The sequence below is a fragment of the Bos indicus genome, chromosome 7 (genome assembly GCF_029378745.1).
Source record: "Bos indicus isolate NIAB-ARS_2022 breed Sahiwal x Tharparkar chromosome 7, NIAB-ARS_B.indTharparkar_mat_pri_1.0, whole genome shotgun sequence".
NCBI classification, from domain to species: domain Eukaryota; kingdom Metazoa; phylum Chordata; class Mammalia; order Artiodactyla; family Bovidae; genus Bos; species Bos indicus.
The window spans coordinates 58,828,321-58,849,152 of record NC_091766.1 but is presented as its reverse complement, the minus strand read 5'-3'; the positions used below and the strand labels follow the sequence as shown (position 1 = coordinate 58,849,152).

Here is a 20,832-nt window from a genome sequence, read left to right as displayed (position 1 = left end):
TGTTCATGGGGCTCTCAAGGCAAAAATACTGAAGTGATTTGCCATTCTCTTCTCCAGTGGACCACATTTTGTCAGAACGCTCCACCATGACCCATCTGTCTAGGGTGGCCCTACTCATAGTTTTCTGTGATTGTGGTTTTCAGTCTGTCTGCCCTCTGATGAAGAAGGATAAGAGACTTACAGAAGCTTCCTGATGGGAGAGACTGACTGAGGGGGAAACTGGGTCTTGTTCTGTTGGGCAGGACTATGCTCAGTAAATTTTTAATCCAATTTTCTGTGGATGAGTGGAGCTGTGTTCCCTCCCTCCCATAGTTGGGGCTAAACTCTGGTGGAGGTAATGAAGATAGTGGTGACCTCCTTCAAAAGGTCCCATGCACGCACTGCCACACTTAGTGTCCCCAACTGAGAGAGTCAATTCCTAGGCAGATTGATAAGAAGTCCAGGGTCCCCAAGGGGAGAGGGGGCTGGGGCTCTCAAAGTGGAGATAGGGGTCTGGAATTCTCAAGGAGGAGAAAAGAACAAACTTTTTTTTTTTCCTCCACATTCCTTCAGTTCAGTTCAGTTCATTTCAGTTGCTCAGTCGTGTCCGACTCTTTGCGACCCCATGAACTGCAGCACGCCAGGCCTCCCTGTCCATCACCAACTCCCGGAATTCACTCAAACTCACATCCATCAAGTTGGTGATGCCATCCAGCCTTAGTCTTAGTCAATTACACAACTCAGTTTAAACTCTGTACTAGGGATTATACAAGAACAATGTATCCTGCTATAGGACAGTTTCTCCTTCCTGAAAACCTTATGACTAATCCTGATATCTTGGAATGTATATTATGGGAGTGGGTCTGGTAGGATCTTTCTATTGTGAAATTCTAATCTTGTTATCCTAAAATGTAAACTGTGGGAGTGGGTCTGGTAAAATTTTCACAAACTTGAGATATGCTTTTGATTCAGATGCAAAAATCCTTAACAAAATTCTAGCAATCAGAATCCAACAACACATTAAAAAGATCATACACCATGACCAAGTGGGCTTTATCCCAGGGATGCAAGGATTCTTCAATATCCACAAATCAATCAATGTTATACACCACATTGACAAATTGAAAAACAAAAACCATATGATTATCTCAATAGATGCAGAGAAAGCCTTTGACAAAATTCAATATCCATTTATGATAAGAACTCTCCAGAAAGCAGGAATAGAAGGAACATACCTCAACATAATAAAAGCTATATATGACAAACCCACAGCAAACATTATCCTCAATGGTGAAAAGTTGAAAGCATTTCCTCTAAAGTCAGGAACAAGACAAGGGTGCCCACTTTCACCATTACTATTCAACATAGTTTTGGAAGTTTTGGCCACAGCAATCAGAGCAGAAAAAGAAATAAAAGGAATCCAAATTGGAAAAGAAGAAGTAAAACTCTCACTGTTTGCAGATGACATGATCCTTTACATAGAAAACCCTAAAGACTCCACCAGAAAATTACTAGAACTAATCAATGATTATAGTAAAGTTGCAGGACATAAAATCAACACACAGAAATCCCTTGCATTCCTATACACTAATAACGAGAAAACTGAAATAGAAATTAAGGAAACAATTCCATTCACCATTGCAATGGAAAAAATAAAATACTTAGGAATATATCTACCTAAAGAAACCAAAGATCTATATATAGAAAACTATAAAACACTGGTGAAAGAAATCAAAGAGGACACTAATAGATGGAGAAATATACCATGTTCATGGATTGGAAGAATCAATATAGTGAAAATGAGTATACTACCCAAAGCAATTTATAGATTCAATGCAATCCCTATCAAGCTACCAACGGTATTCTTCACAGAGCTAGAACAAATAATTTCACAATTTGTATGGAAATACAAAAAACCTCGAATAGCCAAAGCGATCTTGAGAAAGAAGAATGGAACTGGAGGAATCAACCTGCCTGACTTCAGGCTCTATTACAAAGCCACAGTTATCAAGACAGTATGGTACTGGCACAAAGACAGAAATATTGATCAATGGAACAAAATAGAAAGCCCAGAGATAAATCCACGCACATATGGACACCTTATCTTTGACAAAGGAGGCAAGAATATACAATGGATTAAAGACAACCTCTTTAACAAGTGGTGCTGGGAAAACTGGTCAACCACTTGTAAAAGAATGAAACTAGAACACTTTCTAACACCATGCACAAAAATAAACTCAAAATGGATTAAAGATCTCAAAGTAAGACCAGAAACTATAAAACTCCTAGAGGAGAACATAGGCAAAACACTCTCCGACATACATCACAGCAGGATCCTCTATGACCCACCTCCCAGAATATTGGAAATAAAAGCAAAAATAAACAAATGGGACCTAATTAAACTTAAAAGCTTCTGCACAACAAAGGAAACTATTAGCAAGGTGAAAAGGCAGCCTTCAGAATGGGAGAAAATAATAGCAAATGAAGCAACTGACAAACAACTAATCTCAAAAATATACAAGCAACTCCTACAGCTCAACTCCAGAAAAATAAATGACCCAATCAAAAAATGGGCCAAAGAACTAAATAGACATTTCTCCAAAGAAGACATACAGATGGCTAACAAACACATGAAAAGATGCTCAACATCACTCATTATCAGAGAAATGCAAATCAAAACCACTATGAGGTACCATTTCACGCCAGTCAGAATGGCTGCAATCCATAAGTCTACAAGCAATAAATGCTGGAGAGGGTGTGGAGAGAAGGGAACTCTCTTGCACTGTTGGTGGTAATGCAAACTAGTACAGCCACTATGGAGAACAGTGTGGAGATTCCTTAAAAAACTGGAAATAGAACTGCCTTATGATCCAGCAATCCCACTGCTGGGCATACACACTGAGGAAACCAGAAGGGAAAGAGACACATGTACCCCAATGTTCATCGCAGCACTGTTTATAATAGCCAGGACGTGGAAGCAACCTAGATGCCCATCAGCAGATGAATGGATAAGAAAGCTGTGGTACATATACACAATGGAGTATTACTCAGCCATTAAAAAGAATACATTTGAATCAGTTCTAATGAGCTGGATGAAACTGGAACCTATTATACAGAGTGAAGTAAGCCAGAAAGAAAAACACCAATACAGTATACTAATGCATATATATGGAATTTAGAAAGATGGAAACAATAACCCTGTGTACGAGACAGCAAAAGAGACACCGATGTATAGATCAGTCTTATGGACTCTGTGGGAGAGGGAGAAGGTGGGGAGATTTGGGAAAATAGCATTGAAACATGTATAATATCATGTATGAAACGAGTCACCAGTCCAGGTTTGATGCACGATACTGGGTGCTTGAGGCTGGTGCACTGGGACGACCCAGAGGGAGGGGAGGGGAGGGGAGGGAGGAGGGTGGAGGGTTCAGGATGGGGAACGCTGGTATACCTGTGGCGGATTCATTTTGATATTTGGCAAAACTAATACAATATTGTAAAGTTTAAAAATAAAATAAAATTTAAAATAAATAAATAAATAAAAGGTATATAACACCATTGTTTACACTAGTAAGGGGGTACTTGTCGAGAGCCGCATTAGGCATTACTGACAAAATGGAGGCACGGCCCTAAACCCCCTCCCTTTGTTCCGTAGGCACGGACCCAAAATGAAGGAGTTAGGCTTTGTGATTCTGACTTGTTTTTCCCTTTCCTCGGCTGAGTTGACTGAAGAGAATATTAAGGTGCTTATTGTTTTTGAGAGGAGCATAAGAAGGCATAAAGCCTTCTGCAGCTGTGCTCAAAGAGTAATTTATAAAGTTAATCACTGACATTTGTTCAAGGACTTTTATAAAAAAATGTTCCAGGGTGAGCACATAGGCTGCAGCTTGAGGGCATGGGAGGGATTGCTATCCGAAGCCCATTTGTGAGAAAAGTGTTTATGGCAACGGAGTTTGCTGAATTTAGGGCTTAGGAATAATTAAAATAGTTAGAAGCTAAAGATATAAGGATTGCTGTAATGTTAGCATATTCTACTATAGCTTATAGAAATTAGGGACTTTAGAGATACTGTTAGGTAGAAGCCCTTTCTAAGAAATAGTGAGCTTAGGATACTAGGGGCAAACAGAACTTAGAAAGATAAGAAATAAACTGAGGAATGGGGTATGCAGCCCAGACATTAGCATGAGTTACAGTGTATTCACAAGGACACATGAGAAAAAGTAGATAAGAGTATCGCTGAGGAAGGAGCTCCTTTTGAGGGGCAACAATGATTTCTGGAGAAAAATAAATCTGGGTCAATGGGAACTAAAAATACCAAACCTCTGACCTAATGCTTTTGTAAAAGTATAAAAGAGAATCATAAGCTTGAAATAAACAGTCAGTCCAAGAAAACTGAGAGGCTGCCTCAGTTTCTCTCTCGCCAACACCACTCACCTCCTCAGGTTGAATCCCTGGCTGCTGGAGCTGGACTCCGGCAGATACTCTTTCTGCCCCCTTCTGATGTCTATGTCAGAAGCTTTCTCTATCCCTTTTATACTTTAATAAAACTCTATTACACAAAAGCTCTGAACGATCACGCCTCTTCTCTGGCTCCAGATTGAACTCTTCTCCTCCAGAGGCCAAGAATCCCAGCGTCTTTCATGGTTCAGCAACAACCTTTCACGGCCCTGCAGCAGGCCACCACCAACCCACGCCTCCACCAGAGACTCCTGGACATTTCTGGGCAAGTCTGGGTCAGTGTCTTGTGGGGTCACTGCTCCTTTCTCCTGGGTCCTGGTGCACACATGGTTCTGTCTGTGCCCTCCAAGAGTATGTTTCTGCAGTCCTGTGTAAGTTCTGTCAGCTCTATGGTGGGGTTAATGGCGACCTCCCCTAAGAGGGCTTATGCCATACCCAGGTCTGCTGCACCCAGAGCCCCTGCCCCTGCCACAGTCCACTGCCAACCTGTACCTCTGCAGGAGACACTCAAACACAGTTCTGTCTCAGCCTCCATGGGGTCTCTGGATCCTGGTGCACACGGATTTGTTTGAGCCCTCTGAGCATCTCTGGTAGGTATGGGTTTGATTCTAAACACTATTTTGCCCCTCCTACCTTCTTGTTGGGGCTTCTCCTTTGCCCTTGGACGTGGGGTATCTCCTCACAGCCGCTCCAGTGCCACACAGCCACTGCTCCAGCACCACGCAGCCACTGCTCCAGCGCCCACCGTCTTGCTGGGGCATCTTTGCCCTTGGACAGGCTTATATCCTCACAGTTGCTCCAGTGCCGTGCAGCTGCCACTGCAGTGCCACACAACAGTAAGAGAATCTAAAAAAGAGTGGATATGTATGTGTATGATTGATTCGCTTTGCTATATAGTAGAAACTAACACAACACTAAATCAACTATACTCCAACAGAAATGAATTTTTAAAAAATAATAAAAATGAGAGAGAAGAAGCACTATTCTGATCCCGAGGATGGTGCTATTTCTTTGACACCCGACTACCAAGAGCCATTCATTCTTCATTAAATGAGCCACTACATGGAGTATGCAGACTTATCTCCATGCCCCATTTAGCTGATATATCCTTGATAAGCCAGCAGGCCCTATGTTGTAATACCCAGAGCTTTTGCTTGCCTGCACAGCATCCTTGTGGTGAATTAGAAAAACACACCACTCTCTTGGCTGATTAAGCCCTGAGAACTTGAAGCTTGTGCAAAGCAAAAGGAATCGTTAGCCTGCAAATATAGGCACATGTCAGGGTCCATGGCAGGACTAGCTTGAATGTTATTTCCCCACTAGGCTCTTGGAGAGCACAATGCTCAGTCCTAAGCAGTGACCCTGATGGCATAAATCTAACTTGCTGAAATCTCCCTACTAGGAACACAATCTCCAGGTCACAACCCTCTCTATAGGAGAGACTGAACCAGAAGATAGGTTGGCGAGGCCTGAAAGCATCCAAGCAGAGCTTCTTGATGGCTTTCAAGTACTAAAGTGAGAGTAAGAGGACCTAGCCTAGGCCCTGTGACACCAGAAATGCCCATTTCTGTAGCTTGGTTAATTTCATCACTTATTAAAAGGATCCTCTGACATTCACAATGTACAAGTTTTGGTCAACATGTAAGTTTAGGGACCATCCCTAAATCCTTATTCCAGGTAACTGTTTTATTACATCATTCCTCAGAATAAGCAGTATCACCTAGACTCGAACCAAATTGTATCTTCTTGAATGTCTGTATCTGAAAGGAAGGATATTTTACATAACAGCATGTCAAACCCAATACTATCTTTCAATGAGTGCTGTAATTTAATTTTTTTCTCTTTTTTAATGTCTGCTATAGGCCTTGAGTAATAGATATATATATGTAAATTCTGAAAAAGATAAACTTGCCCTCAAGGAGCCTTCAGTCAATTTGTGGAGATATTTAAGCAGGTGCTTATCAGGTACATAAAAAGAACACTTAGCCATTCCCTGGAGAACCAGAACAACGTTCCCAGGGAAGTGAAGTGAAAGCCGAGACTAATGCCAAGTACTATGCTAGACTCCTTGAGGATTCAAAAGTGAATAAAGTACCCTGCCTTTAAGAGATCTATAGGCTAAAGGAGAAGAGAACTCTTAAAATACTTAGCTCCCAAATAACTAGTCAAGGAGGATATATGGCTGGTGACAGAGCAACTACCTGGAGTGGGATGCAATGGCCATGATGGAGGTTCTGCAGAGGGGGCATTTGAACCTGAGCTTGAGGAATAAGTGGGGACGGAGCAAGGGGAGACAATAGGGATGATAACATATACAGGAAAACAAAGGGCATGAGCACAGCATGTGGGTGTGAATGGGCAAGCCCAGGTGGGGACAGGTCACTAGCTCAGAGCAAGGAAGGAAGCAGAGTGTACAGGGAGGAGAGTAGGCACACCTTGCCAACCGGTTTATTGCTTGTTCTTTGGCACTGGAAAGCAATTCTGCCTGATCCTCACCTAATTGTCAACCCTGGCACAGAAATAACTGCAAAAGAATGATTGCAGTGTCATTTATAAAACACATATTAAAAATACCAAGAGGGTTTTTCTTTTCCTACCTGTAAAACTCTTGGTTTTAAAGACAGGGCAGGGCCCATTAGTATAGATTCAGAAGCAAGCTCTACTGATATATTATGCAACAACCTAAATTCCATAGCAGATGATGTCAGCTATAAATGCCCTATAAATGGAGCAAGACTTCGGATGCATCGGAACAATTTCTCTGCATCGATACCCACTGCTACAAACATGGCTGTCTCAGGGCTTCGGCTGACAATTGTCTGGGGACTGCTTGTCTTAATCCTGACTTGCCAGGCTGGTAAGTACTTTAAGTCTCAGCTCATGCTTTACGCAGTAGTTAGCCATGACTGGAGGAAGTCAGTGGCACTGATCTGGAACATGCAGAGGAATGAGGGGAACTTAGGGCACCGCAGAAAGAGCACTGGACTGGGAGACAGAGGCAGATTTAACAAAAAGCAAGTAGGATTTGTATTCAAGTGTGCTTCAGTTACAGCCTCCATCCTCAGTGAATGTATGAAGTTCAGAATGATTTTTTTTCTTATATCCTCACATGATATAGTGACACTATTATACCATAAATTCCTTGAAAGCTGGGGGCATTTGTTTTTTGTTTTTTTTAATGACTGTAACTAATAATATTCAAAAGTGAAGAGTCTAGAATAAGACTCCTGGGCCTGGCTCCACCACTAATCAGAAATATGACTCAGAAACACTATTTAACCTCTATGGGCCTCACACTTAAAAGGGAGTATCAGTTGTTACGTTTCTCATTTAGCTGTCATGAAAATTAAAGATAAAACATACTGTTCCATAATAAACACCAACATTAACCATTATGGATATGTATTATCTCGTTTGATTCTCATAATTCTTTTAAGTAAACATGCACAGTTTTATCATTTCCCTTTTTGCAGGTAAATAAGCCAGGCTTGCAGAGAGAAAGTTACTTGAGCATTGACACAGGCAGAAGTGGCACATCTGGGACTGAAACCCAAGTCTTTAGATTCTTTCTATTATAAAGCATCTACTTCTTTCATGTCTGTTCCAAGCACACAGAGGACCACAGGCAGCAGGCAGAAGTTTCATTAATTAATTTTTGGTCTACAGATGACAATGAGCCCTTAATCTGTCTGTATTCAGAATAACAGGTCAGAAAATACAGACAGTGCTAATTAGTAATAGAACCTTTTGAGCTATTCTAAATATAATTTGGCAGAACTCACAACCTCGGTCACCCACCGTCCACTGGCACAACATGTGGGCAGACACTCCAACAGGGCTATGGCAGAGGTGGCCTCAGAGATTACTGTGTCCATCTGGTTCTTTGGTTTTGGTTTTACTCACTAAGGCGTGTCTGACTCTTTGCAACCCCATGGACTGTAGCCTGCCAGGCTCCTCTGTCCATGGGATTTCCCAGACAAGAATACTGGAATGGGTTGCCATTTCCTTCTCCAGGGAATTTTCCTGACCCAGGAATTGAACCCACGTCTCCTGCATTGCAGGCAGATCTTTACCACCGAGCCACCTGGGAAGCCCACTGAGTCCATCTACCCCTAAGTAATCACTGTGATAAAGCGAAAAGTGAGATTTATATCCTAGAGACCAGTCCCAGGTCTGTCTCTCATGAACACTGAAACTGGTTAAAACAGTTCACTGCTTTGAACCTCAGTTTCCTCATCTGTAGAATAGGATAATTACCAACTTCACCAGGTGAAATGAACATGGTTTTGTAATCACTTTATAAGCTACAAAAACTGTAGAAATATCAGCATTATTGTTTTTCAGAACTTTATGATTATACTAAGAAACACAATCAAGTATTAATGTAAATAAATGCTGCTAAAATATTAAGAAATTTGAAAATTTTGGAAAATAATAAAAACTAAGAAATTTGACATACCAGAAAAAAAATTATCAAAGCCAATAGTTGAATATTTTCTCCTTTCAAATATAATATGGGGGAGCTTTTATTTGGGCTTCCCTAGTGGCTCAGATGGTAAAGAATCTACCTGCAATGCCAGTGACCCATTTTGATCCCTGGTTTGGGATGATCCCCTGGAGAAGGGAATGGCTACCCACTCCAGTAATATATACACATATATATGATATACAAAGATACATCAAGTATCCTTCCATCTTGACAAGAACACAGTGAAGAAACTGAGAGGCAGAGCAGTTAAACATTGGTGAATTTTTTGCTGAAGACAAGAATCAAACTCAGATATACAGGACTTCAAAACATCACCCACCACACTGTAATACCTCTCATATACATGATCCAAGGCAGGGCCAAGGATTTGATCTTCACACACACTCTAAGCCAGGGCTCCTTGTATTTTGAAAACTTGTAACTATTGCTAAGTTACAATAAAAATAATAAAATTAAATTGTTATTCAAGTAGGCAGATAGGAACCAGAGAAAAGAACTCACTTTTCATGGAAGAAATTTCCATCTGCAGCTGGTAAATGTCTCCAGAGAACAACTGCTTGAAGGCAGGATTTCATGTAAGAAACGTGTTCTGTGAAATTTGAAAAAAAAAAAAATAGATTCAAACCCTCGCTCATCCACTTGCTAGATGTGTGACTTTTGCTGAGTCATTTATTTTCTCTGAACATCTGTCTTCTCTTCTATAAAACTGTAATGCTATCACTGAATTGAATAAAGATCAGGAAAGTGATGAATGTACATCCTAGTACCTACACATTACAAATAAGCCTTCTCTTTCCTTCCCCTTCCTGTAATGAAAACAAAGCAATTCTGGTCTCCATGGTTGCCCTGCCCTTTATGTAAGGATCATGTCCATATATGTCCATTTTTGCCTTAACTCTTAGCAGCATATGCTATATACATAATAGTAGGCTCAAAAACACTTATTGAATGTGAAAACCAACAGCTGAATAAACACTTGGTGGTTGGTATATTGATCTTGTCTTTAGGTCTCAGACTATCGAATCTTTTTTTGTGGCAAAGTAAAAAATAAATGTTTGTAGAATTGAAAGCCATATTTTTTACTAAGAGTCTCTATTTTAGGATATGATACAAATGCAACTCTTCTCGCTAATTGATAGCCTCCACACCAAAAGCTAGTTACATCTCCTTCATTCAGAGTCATGGGGTACTTTGTCTAGAGGATGGGACTTCTTGAGTCAAAATTTGTGATAAGATTGACAGATAAAATACAGGGCTCCCAGTTAAAGTTGAATTTCAGATAAATAGCAATTTTCTATTTTAGTTTATGTATGTTCTAAATATTTCACAGGTCATTCTTATACTAAAAAAATATTGTTTTTTATCTGACATTCAGTTTTAACTGGGCATCTGTGTTTTTGTTTACCAAATCTGCCAGCACTACTTGTGAGGCTACAGTTAAATCAAAAGATAAAGGGTTCTACTTCATCCTGACACCAGGGTCCAAAGGGGAGGCCATTCGTACTTTCTAAATGCTGCTCTTCATTGCTTTTAATCCCCTGAACCTGTTAGACCACTAAGCAAAGCCAAACCCACCAAGGGACCTTGCATGTCACCAACTTCACTTTCTGGATCTTTGGCCTCATTCCAAAAGGCACTTGATTAAATATCAAAAGTAAGAGATCTAGAGCCTGTTGTCCACAGTAAACTAAGTCAGAAACAGAAAAACAAATATCATACATTAACACATACAAATGGAATCTAGAAAAATGGTACTGATGAGCCTACTTGCAGGGCAGGAATAGAGATGCAGAGGTAGAGAACAGGCCTGTGGACACAGCGGGGAGGGAGACGATGGGGTGAACTGAGTGACACTGAAGCGTATACATTACCATATGCAGAATAAATAGCCAATGGGAACTTGCTATGTAACACAAGGAGCTCAATCCAGTGCTTTGTGGTGACATCCAAAGAGGTGGGATGGGGTGGGGGATGGAAGGAACGTTCAAGAGGGAGGGGATATATGTATACTTATGACTGATTTAGGTTGTTGTATGGCGTGAGAGTTGGACTGTGAAGAAAGCTGAGCGCTGTAGAATTGATGTTTTTGAACTGTGGTGTTGAAGACTCTTGCGAGTCCCTTGGACTGCAAGGAGATCTAACCAGTCCATCCTAAAGGAGATCAGTCCTGGATGTTCATTGGAAGGACTGATGCTAAAGCTGAAACTCCAATACTTTGGCCACCTGATGTGAAGAGTTGACTCATTGGAAAAGACCCTGATGCTGGGAGGGATTGGGGGCAGGAGGAGAAGGGGACGACAGAGGATGAGATGGCTGGATGGCATCACTGACTCGATGGACATGAGTTTGAGTAAACTCCAGGAGTTGGTGATGGACAGGGAGCCCTGGCGTGCTGTGATTCATGGCGTCGCAAAGAGTCGGACACGACTAAGCGGCTGAACTGAATGGCAGAAACCAACACATTGTAAAACAATTATCCTCCAATTAAAACTGGTTTTTAAAAAGTAAGAGACCAGCAGTTAAAATCACATCTTCTCCTGCTATTTGTAAGATCTTCTGCAAGTCACCCAGTGTTCTCAGATTCTGAGTCCAGTGAGCTAAAATCTGCACAGTCCAAAAAATTGATCAAACTTAATATTACATATAGATGTAAAATCATTATTTACAGAACTATCACATGCTGGGATACAAATGACAGAATTTCTCCTTGTCATCATAATACTTGCTGTCTTATAACACACATGTAGTTAGTTCATACCTTTTTTTGTCCAAGACTATGCAGTTCATCACAGAGTGCTTTAGAACCCAGGTTTTAGTACCAGACAAACATGGGGCTGAATTCTGATTCTACCACTCCAACACTGTGACTCTGGTCCCCTTCTAGACCTCTCTCAACTTCCATTTCCTTACCTTTAACTTGGGATAATAATGTTGCCTCCCTCATAGGGTTGCTGGGAGAATAAAATGAGACAGTGCACATAGATTGCCTGTCCCAGGATTGCCTGTCCTATGTGCTCAGCAAATGCTACCTATTATTATATCATCCTCCTCATTATCACTTCCAGAAGTCCAGGGATTACATGAGAAAAATACATTAAAACCAAGCATCCTGTATTTCAGTCCCAGCACTGGTGTTTACTAGCTGCTTTCACTCTGAACAACTAACAACTTCTGTGAGCTTTGGTTTTCTCATCAGAAAGAGAAATTGTGTCTACCAAAGGCATCAATATCTGTGGGTCTGTTTGCTTAGGAATAAACGGCATAATGCACATGAAGACAATAGGCAGGCATTAGATGTCCCTAAATATAATTATATGAGGTTACATAATGGGGGGGGGGTGTTATAAAGGGCCCTAGGATTCCTTACAATGAAAGAAACTTCCTTATCTTTTTGCTGAGAATCAACCCTGAGATTCCGTTTTGTTTTTCAGATGACAAACCAGAGGGCAAGCCAGATGAGCAGCCACACGACTCAGGCAAAAATTCAGAGCCAGCGTTCCCAAAATTCCTAAACATTTTGGGCTCAGACATTATTGAGAATGCGGTGGAGTTCATCCTCCGCTCCATGACGAGGAGCACGTAAGCACTGAGACAAACCTTGCTTTTGTCCAGTTGGCTGTTGGTAATGATCACATTGCATTAAAATGAATGAGAAACAAAATTACATGCATGCCAATGTACTGTTTTAATTGAAACGTTGTCTATGTTAACATATATTTGCATCTGCATGGATTTCCCTAAACTCTTTGGGGGTGAGAACATTCCCAAGGAATTTATGAAACAAGGGGATCCATAAAATATGTTTTATTTGACGACCAAGTAGGGGGGAAGAAGAGCATCAGACCAACAGGCAGAAAACTAGGTTCTGGTCTTGACACAGGTGCTACTTACTGGGTGATCTGCACTTAGACTCTCCCTCTCTGTGTGCGTCAGTTGGCTGATCTGTAAAGTTAAAGGAATAAAGGACCTACCCAATGCAGACACAGTAATTCTCTGATGAAGGTGGTGGGTAGGGATGTGCTCAGTAGTAAGGGGCATGAGAAGTTCTATCTTTATTTTCTAGTCTGAGTAATTTAGGAGGGTTAGCAGACACAGTAGCTATCTCTCCTCCAAGGCAATCTAGAGAACCTCTCTTAGAAGGGAGGGTTTGCTTTGATCTTGACAGACTGCCTTGTTGGCAAATTGCACAGCCCATAAACTTCCTGTGATTTTCAACCTGCTTCCAAGCTCCTGTGCCCAACTCCTAATACAGCCTACGTAGATTTACATAGCTCTGGTTTCTAAATCTACTTCACCCTGTTCTTCATTCTCCTGACATTAACCTCCCTCAGTTCAGCTCACCAGGGTCTAATTTGTTTTCCTGAATTTCTAGGTGCTAACCTCTCTGAGACTCTGCTCTCTAATTCTCTCTTCACAACACCCTAAGCAGAGTTTGACAAAGTATAGACCATTACTTACCTGCTTAAGAATCTCCTGGAGAACTTTACAAAACGCGTACCGCTTCATCCCATGTTGTACCTTCCCCAGGCAAAGCTGCAGGTTTGCATTTTAACAACCTTTCAGGTTATTCTAATATTGATTAACCATTGATTGGATGCTCTGAGCTACATGGCTGGGTCTTAAAGGTCCACATCACCTTTAAATTTATATTCACATTTTTGTGTAGATGTGAATCTTTCTATTTTCTAGGGGCAGTGCTTCTGACTTTATAAGATTCTCAAAATAGTCTATAACCAGTGACAAATTAAGGGCCGCTTCTGTATAGAAGTGATCGGGGCCATTTTGTAATGCCCGATCTGCTTAAATTGACATATTACAATCAGGTGAATAGGCAGGAGTCTGCATACAATCAAGAACAAACTGTTAAAACTTAAAGGTGTTTATTTTGTGTTTTCATTTTTCCTATCATGGTTACTTTTGCAACTGTCGAGTTCCCACGACTGTTCATGTAAACAAGGAAAAAACTGACAAGGAAAAGAATAAGAGCAACACTATTCATCTACAAAGTACAGATTAGACTCCAGTTGAATTCAAATTGTTATAAATCATAACAATAGCAGTGCAAAGAATCAGAACAATAATAATCCCTTTTATTCCTTCCCTGGGGAATTCCCTAGATATATTATAAAATAGCACTTGTTTTCTCTGTTAACTCAAACTTGAGGGATCTTCATTAAAGACACAACAGTCCTTGCTCAAGGCAACACATCTAACTCCCCTCCCTCTGTCCAAGAAAATACCATAAATATGGCAGAGGATGGGGAGTGGGAAGAGACCCTCAAGAACTATACCTAAGAACTTAATGTGTGCTTAGGAAAGTAGGGGGAGGACTTGTGAAGGAAACAATCTAGACTATAAGTCTAGAAGTCTCCTCAAAGCAATTGCAGTCCTTATCGTATAAGGTGACATGAGCATATCTGGTGATAGCTAAGATGTTTAGGTAAATGTCAGTCAACCCTCACAGTGAAGGGTCTAAGGAAAGGAGCTGGCACTGGGCAAGGATGCTTAGGGGAGTGTTTCTGGCAAAAGCAAGATGTGCTTTGGATCTTAAAGGACTCGATGAGATTTGATTAGAAGAGAGAATGACAAGAATGATGGAACTTCATAAAGATAGAAGTTTTGCTTTGTTTACTCCTGTGTATCTGATGCCTACATACCATATCAATCATGTAACAAATGCTGGGTATGTGCTTTCAGGACAGTGAATAGACCAGCTCACTCCCCCTACTTACCCTCTGGGTAAACTTAAGAGCTATATGAACTGCATTCTGGTCACCACTGATCTAAAAATATCCATATTCTTAATTCCCCTGGCCCTTTGAGAAGCCTCCAATTCTTGTGAATTTCACCCTGACCCCCAGGTTTCCATGACACAACATTTTCCTTGTTCTCTCCCTACCACAAGCCTTTCTTTCTTATTCTTTCTATTTGACTTTTCATGCATCTGCCCCTTAAACATCATTGCTACTCAAGGTTCCAAATGTAGAGCCTCCCTGATTTTTCACATCACAGCTTCCACATTAGGAATATTACTTACAGTCTGATGTGTTCCTAATACAGATGTCTATTGCATTCTTTTCCCTGAGCTACATAATGTAACAATTCATGGGTTGCTACAAAAACCTTATTTAGGTTTTCGTCAATACATCAAATTCACCTGGTCTAAACCCAATCCCATCATCTCACTTACAAATCTGCTCCTCTTCATTTTTTCCTTATCTCAGTAAGTCACATTTCCATCTATTCAGAATCTAGACACTTCAGGTCTTCTTTGATTCTTCCTGCTCATCACCACTTCTATCTAGTTGCTAAATTTTCTAAGTTTTTCTTAGGGCTTCCCAGGTGGCTCAGCAGTAAAGAATTTACCTGCCAATGCAGGAGATGCAGGTTCAACCCCTGGGTCGGGAAAATCCCACGGAGAAGGAAATGGCAACCCAATCCAGTATTCTTGCCTGGGAAATCCAATGGACAGAGAAGCCTGGTGGGCTATAGACCATGGGGTTGCAAAGAGTTGGACACAACTTAGTGACTAAACAACAAGTTTTTCTTCCTATACCATTCCTTTTCTTCAACTCCACTGACTCGTAGGGCTAGTTGAGCCTATCATCATCTCTTTCCAGAGCTCTTCTCATTAGATCTATCATTACTTACACTGTTTCTGTCTCTCCCCACTCCAACCCATCCTCTACCTGGCTACAAATTTGATTCTCTCTCTGCCATGCTTGAAACCCTTTCAGTGAACTTCCATTGCCTGCAAAATCAGAGCAAATGCAACAGCTGATGCTAAAGGGCCTTCCCTGATGCCAATATATCTTTCAGTCAAATCTCTCACTTTTGAAGCCAAACACCTGATGACCCAGTGACAAGTTATTTCTGTTTCAGAACAGATAATGTTCGTTTAAATCTCCAGTTATCTTTGCACATGATTTTCTGTCATCAGTGCCTCACCCTCAAACCCCAGCTCCACTCTGTTCACCTGCTAAGTCTGTAATGATTTTGTAAAATCCAGTACAAAGACAAGCTCTGTGAAGATGTCACAGACCCCTACTATTAGAAAATTCAGATATTCAGATGCTGGGATTTCATAATGCCTTTGCTGGAAGGCAAATCCTGCAAAGGCATTATGAAGGCATATGGCTTTTCTTATCTCACTGTTTTAAATTATTTGTCTCTGAATGCATCTGTTTTCTCCACTAGATAAGAATATCCTCATAGACCACATTTTTTTCTTTTACCTTCTCAACAGCTACCCCACAGTCAATCCTTAAACAGTATAGAAACCTCTGGCATTAATTCATGCTTCTGGAGACCTAAGTTTTAGACTCTGCTTTGCAATTTACCAGCCATTTGACTTAAACAGGTTATTTGATCTCTATGAACTTCAGAGGTCTTTTCATATGTAAAAAGATTAAAAATCATCACTTACCTATTCAACAAATATTTATTAATTCATACTATATGCCAGGTATTGTTCTAGGTATTGGGGATGTATTATGAAACAAATAGATCAAAATATCTATCTTTATAGAGTTTATATAAGACTAGACACCAAACTAATAGATTTCTTGGCAGAATTAAAGAGAGAATTATGCATGCATGGCTTGTCAAATATGAACTACTGTAGAAATCTTATATCTTCTTATTTTACAACCCAGGAAAACCTGGAGAAGAAAAGTATTGCTCAAATAGTATAAATTAGTGATCTTTTTAACATTCCTGATCAGTCTAAATCATAATTCATTGTTTTCTCTTTATTTTTTTTCAAGAGAATTTTTGGAACATGGTGATAAACAAGGAGAACATTCATCAAAGTGACTTTCTCAGGTGATTTTAACTTAAAAACTTACAATCAAAAAATAGTATACTGAACATAGCAAAAAATGTGTTTTTTGTGTGTGTTTTTGCTTTGTTCTTGCATTTTTAAAATAATTTTTAATAGATGTATTTTTATTATCTCAAAGTCACAGACTTAGTAAGATTTTCTTAAGGGAAGAAGCACGATTGTGGGGTGAAACAAGTAAGCACTGAAGTGAGGAGAACTGGGCTTGTCCCAACTCCGCTTGGAACTCGATTTGTGCAAGATCTGCCTGTGAAAGGAGGAGCTTATATGCACTAAAGTCTAAGGACCCATGAAATCATGCAGTTAGTTACTCATGAGAATAAGATTTACAAAAACTATTTCCAGCAGAAAGAACTAATAAGCTCTCTAATTTATATGAAAACAGTCTGGTTTGTGTTCAGAGATACCCGCTGGTTCCTTATCCAGTTCTCTCTTGAGAATGGATTTCGAAATATAAATACAGAAATGTTAGACCTGGGAAGTGAATTCTATAAGTAACTAGCACAAACTAGCTTAGTTTTAGGTTTAGGCATTAAGCTAAGTGCTCTGTATGCGTTACCTAATTTAATTCTAACATTCTCTATGAAAGATAGGTATTGTCATTCTAAAATTTTGTAAATAGGGAAACCAAAGCTCAGGGAGCTTAATTAAGGTGATCTGAATTCAAGCAGCCTGAGTCCATAGTCTGTGCTTCACCACTAAGCAATAGAGCTTACTGGAGAACAGAGAACAGTGACTGAACTGTGTGATTTTAGACATGCCTCGAGGTGTCCATAGAGATAATACACTACCCCTCTGGTTAGTTGCGTTCTATACATCTCTAGGATGCATATTTATATAAGTAGATATACAAATAAACTATCTTTCTCCTGTAACATATGCCTCTTTCTTACACAGTCCTTTAACGCTCATTTAACCCATGCCTACTATGTGTCAAATTCTGTCAATGCTACCAAGATAAATAACACTGTCCCATCATTAAGAAGTTTCTAGTTTGGGCTATCACCTAGCACAGTGCGCTCCAGGACTGTGCAGGGAAACGGTCAAGTTCTATGTACAAGTGCCGTGGATATGCCTTGTAGAAAGGATATAAAAAGGAAGACCTGGAGGAAGGAGTGGGCATTAGGAGGGCTTTGCAAAGAAGCTGCATTTCCGTATAGTCTCAGATAATGAGCAGAAAGGGGCAAGTTCTCATAAACAAATCTTCTAATAGTCGGACACCTAATTAATCTGAGGTCCTCACAACCTCTGCTTAATCACATTGACACAATTTCCTTATGTTAATAGCCTTACAATTTCACCTCCTAGTGTCCTGCGTCACTTGAAATCATGGGGATTCAAGTCTCCCAATGTCTTAAGTCATTTGACATTCAACACACCTTTCTTATGTTAAAATAAGAATCGGATGAATCTTACTAAGGTTATAAGAGAAGTAAAAGATGGCAAAGCACTTTGCAAATTCTCAATATCTATCTACATTTTTTTAATTAAGAAAAAAGTGTAACCGACACACCAGATGACATGTTTAGACTTGCTGAGTCAGAACTTCCTCAGGAGGGAGCTAGAAAAACTAAATTTCATAGGAAATCCTTAAGTAACCAATGAGCAAAACTGCAGATGGGCAAGACACCACTCAGTATCTACACCATTAAGCCTGATGGGAAATGTTTCTTTTAGAATTTAGAGCAAGAGAAAAAATGAGCCTTCCCTAAGGACTGCTTCCTCGTTTCTGGTTATAAGATTTATGTAACTTGGTCTATTTCATTTATTTTTCCTGTCTATCCAGAAACTCAAAGAAAAACTGATGACTCAATTTATCCCAGTGTTTAACATACATGCCTTCTCCCTTCATTCCTGTTACTGATTCTTGCCTCATATATCTTGCATTTTCATTTTTGTTGCTGTTGCTTGTTTTTTCAAATACATATTATAGTTGATTTCATTATAATAAATCATCTCATGTTCTATAGTACAGAGACATAAAAATGTTTGTGTTTTTCCTAAGTCTTAAGCCTTTTCTAGCTGGTAATTGTTTCCCTGTGTCTGGTTTGTTTCTAAGGACACACCTACACGGCTCCAGAACAAGCCAAGGGCAACCAAATCCTGCTTTTCCAGTTCTGTTTCACAAGTCCTCCAGGACAGAGGGCTCAAAGCAGTTCCCAGCGAGTGCTTAGAATTCAGGCCCTGGCTTCAACCAAACACAGCTTATTCTGAACATCCTGACTTTGCAATTTTGCTTCTAGAAGTCAAAATAAATATGTCCACCGTGGGTCACAAATCCTAGTTCATTAAGGTTTTTGTTGGTAGAAGTAATTTTTCCAGAAAATGTTTACAGTTTTTAATGATGCAAAAAAAAAGAAATATATAAAAATTATTTTTATCCAGAATAACTGAAGAACATTTCAAATTAAGAGAACTAAATTTTGGATAATGTAAGTCCAAAGTCTCAGAACCAGTAAATGACAGAAAAAGGATTTGAACCTGACTCCAAAGAACAAGCACTTAATCCCTAAAAACATATGAAATTTCAGAGTTAAAAGTTTCATAAATCCTTTTTGGAAAAGTCTTTCAAAAAATCTGAACCCATGTTGTTGGGCTAGTAAACTAAAACCTGACCTTTAAAAAAAAATTAACAAGGTTATTGGTGTTTCACAGTCTTCATTGGGTTTTCCTAGTGGCTCAGCAGTAAAGAATCTACCTGCAACACAGGAGGAACACAGGATCAGGAAGATCACTTGGAAAAGGAAATGGCAACCCACTCCAGTGGGTTGCCTGAAAAAACCCCAGGGACAGAGGAACCTGGTGAGGTTGCAACAGTCAGATGTGATTTAGCAAGTAAACCACTACTCCCACCAGTCTTTGTTATTCTCATGGACTAGCAGAGTGCCCTTGAAGACACTTGAAAAGAGTGGATGAAAGAATTTTGGCAAGTCTAGTGCAGTCTTTTCATTTCTTCCACAACCTTGTTACACAGATGTGGGTCCTCAGTGGCCACTGGTGTGGTTCTTGCCTACTTGGTCATAAAGGATTGAACCACTGTCAAATCTGACCCAGCTGAGCCAGGAGGATTCTCCCAGAATTATTTAATGGGACAGTGAGACAAGACTGAAACCATAAAGCACAATGACAATTATGGCATTAATTGCACTCTACAGCTCTACAGCATATAGCACTCTAGTCTAGAATAAAAGATCTATGTACTTCTGTCCTGGATCCTGTTCTCCCAAGCATTACTTCAGTGTATTTTCAATAAATCTTTTGTTTGTTTGTCTTCCTTTAAGCCAGGATAGGTGTGCATGCAACACAAAGAAACTCTCATAATGCAGATAGCTAAGCAAAGAGTGAATACCTACTAAATACTGAAAAATACATTACTTTCTATCATAAATTTAGATAATCCACCTTCTGCATTTTCCAGAGACTTCCAGTTTTTTATTCCCAACTCCACTGACATTTAATAAACATTGTGTAAATTTAAGATGTACAATGTGTTCATTTGATAGACATGTACACTGCAAAATGATTACCATGAAAAGGTTAGTTAACACATTCATGGCCTCACATGGTTACTTTTTTTTTAATTTTATTTTTTAATTTATTTTTTGGCCATGTGCAGCAAGTGGGATCTTAGTTCCCTGACCAGGGATGGACCCCCACACCCACTTCAGTGAAAGTGCATTCTTAACCCCTGGACCTCCAGGGAAGTCCAAATAGTGAGAACTTTTAAGATCTACTTTCTTAGCAACTTTCAAGTACACAATACAGTATTATTAACTACAGCACCAGGCTGTATATTAGATCCCCAGCTTACTGATATTATAACTGGAAGTTTGTAAACTTTGACCAGCTTTGCCCATTTCTCTCACCGCCTCCTCTGGCCCTGGCAACCACCAATTTACTCTCTACTTGAATGACTTCCCTTTTTTTTAAGATTTCATATATGCATGAGGCCATACAATATTTGTCTTCCTTTGTGTAAAAAGCTGAGCTTCCCTGATAGCTCAGCTGGTAAAGAATCCACCTGCAATGCAGGAGACCCTAGTTTGATTTCTGGATCAGGAAGATA

The 20,832-nt window shown here is 39.9% G+C and overlaps 2 protein-coding genes and 1 pseudogene across 5 annotated transcripts in view; 1 reads left to right on the top strand and 2 right to left on the bottom strand.

Annotated features, from left to right (window-relative positions):
* SPINK5 (serine peptidase inhibitor Kazal type 5) overlaps window positions 1–4,572 on the bottom strand; it is a 258,121-nt gene extending 253,549 nt beyond the window's left edge. For 2 of the 3 annotated variants that reach the window (XM_070793789.1, XM_070793790.1), the window contains exon 1: window positions 4,414–4,571. The gene's annotated coding sequence lies outside the window, so the exon portion shown is untranslated. Of the gene's footprint in view, window positions 1–4,413 lie in introns of all 3 variants that reach the window. The other variant, XM_070793788.1, reaches the window with a different exon arrangement.
* LOC139184001 (eukaryotic translation initiation factor 3 subunit E pseudogene) overlaps window positions 1–7,073 on the bottom strand; it is a 64,313-nt pseudogene extending 57,240 nt beyond the window's left edge.
* C7H5orf46 (chromosome 7 C5orf46 homolog) lies at window positions 6,874–19,049 on the top strand. 2 transcript variants are annotated; one of them, XM_070793784.1, is made up of 4 exons: window positions 6,874–7,294; window positions 12,358–12,505; window positions 16,693–16,750; window positions 18,553–18,738. In XM_070793784.1, exons 1-3 carry the CDS (start codon window positions 7,180–7,182, stop codon window positions 16,739–16,741), a joined length of 312 nt encoding a protein of 103 aa, XP_070649885.1. In that variant the 5' UTR covers window positions 6,874–7,179; the 3' UTR covers window positions 16,742–16,750; window positions 18,553–18,738. The 2 variants fall into 2 exon arrangements, with proteins under 2 accessions (XP_070649885.1, XP_070649884.1); XM_070793783.1 differs by lacking the exon at window positions 18,553–18,738 and adding an exon at window positions 18,826–19,049 and having other exon boundaries at window positions 6,877–7,294.
* Window positions 19,050–20,832: the final 1,783 nt, after the last annotated feature.

Bases quoted from the DNA above. Each gene is read 5' to 3' on its own strand.
- C7H5orf46 (XM_070793783.1), top strand. From the start codon at position 7,180: ATGCATCGGAACAATTTCTCTGCATCGATACCCACTGCTACAAACATG. The intron at 7,295-12,357 runs GTAAGTACTTTA...TTTGTTTTTCAG, and splicing joins AATCCTGACTTGCCAGGCTG to ATGACAAACCAGAGGGCAAG. The intron at 12,506-16,692 runs GTAAGCACTGAG...TTTTTTTTCAAG, and splicing joins CGCTCCATGACGAGGAGCAC to AGAATTTTTGGAACATGGTG.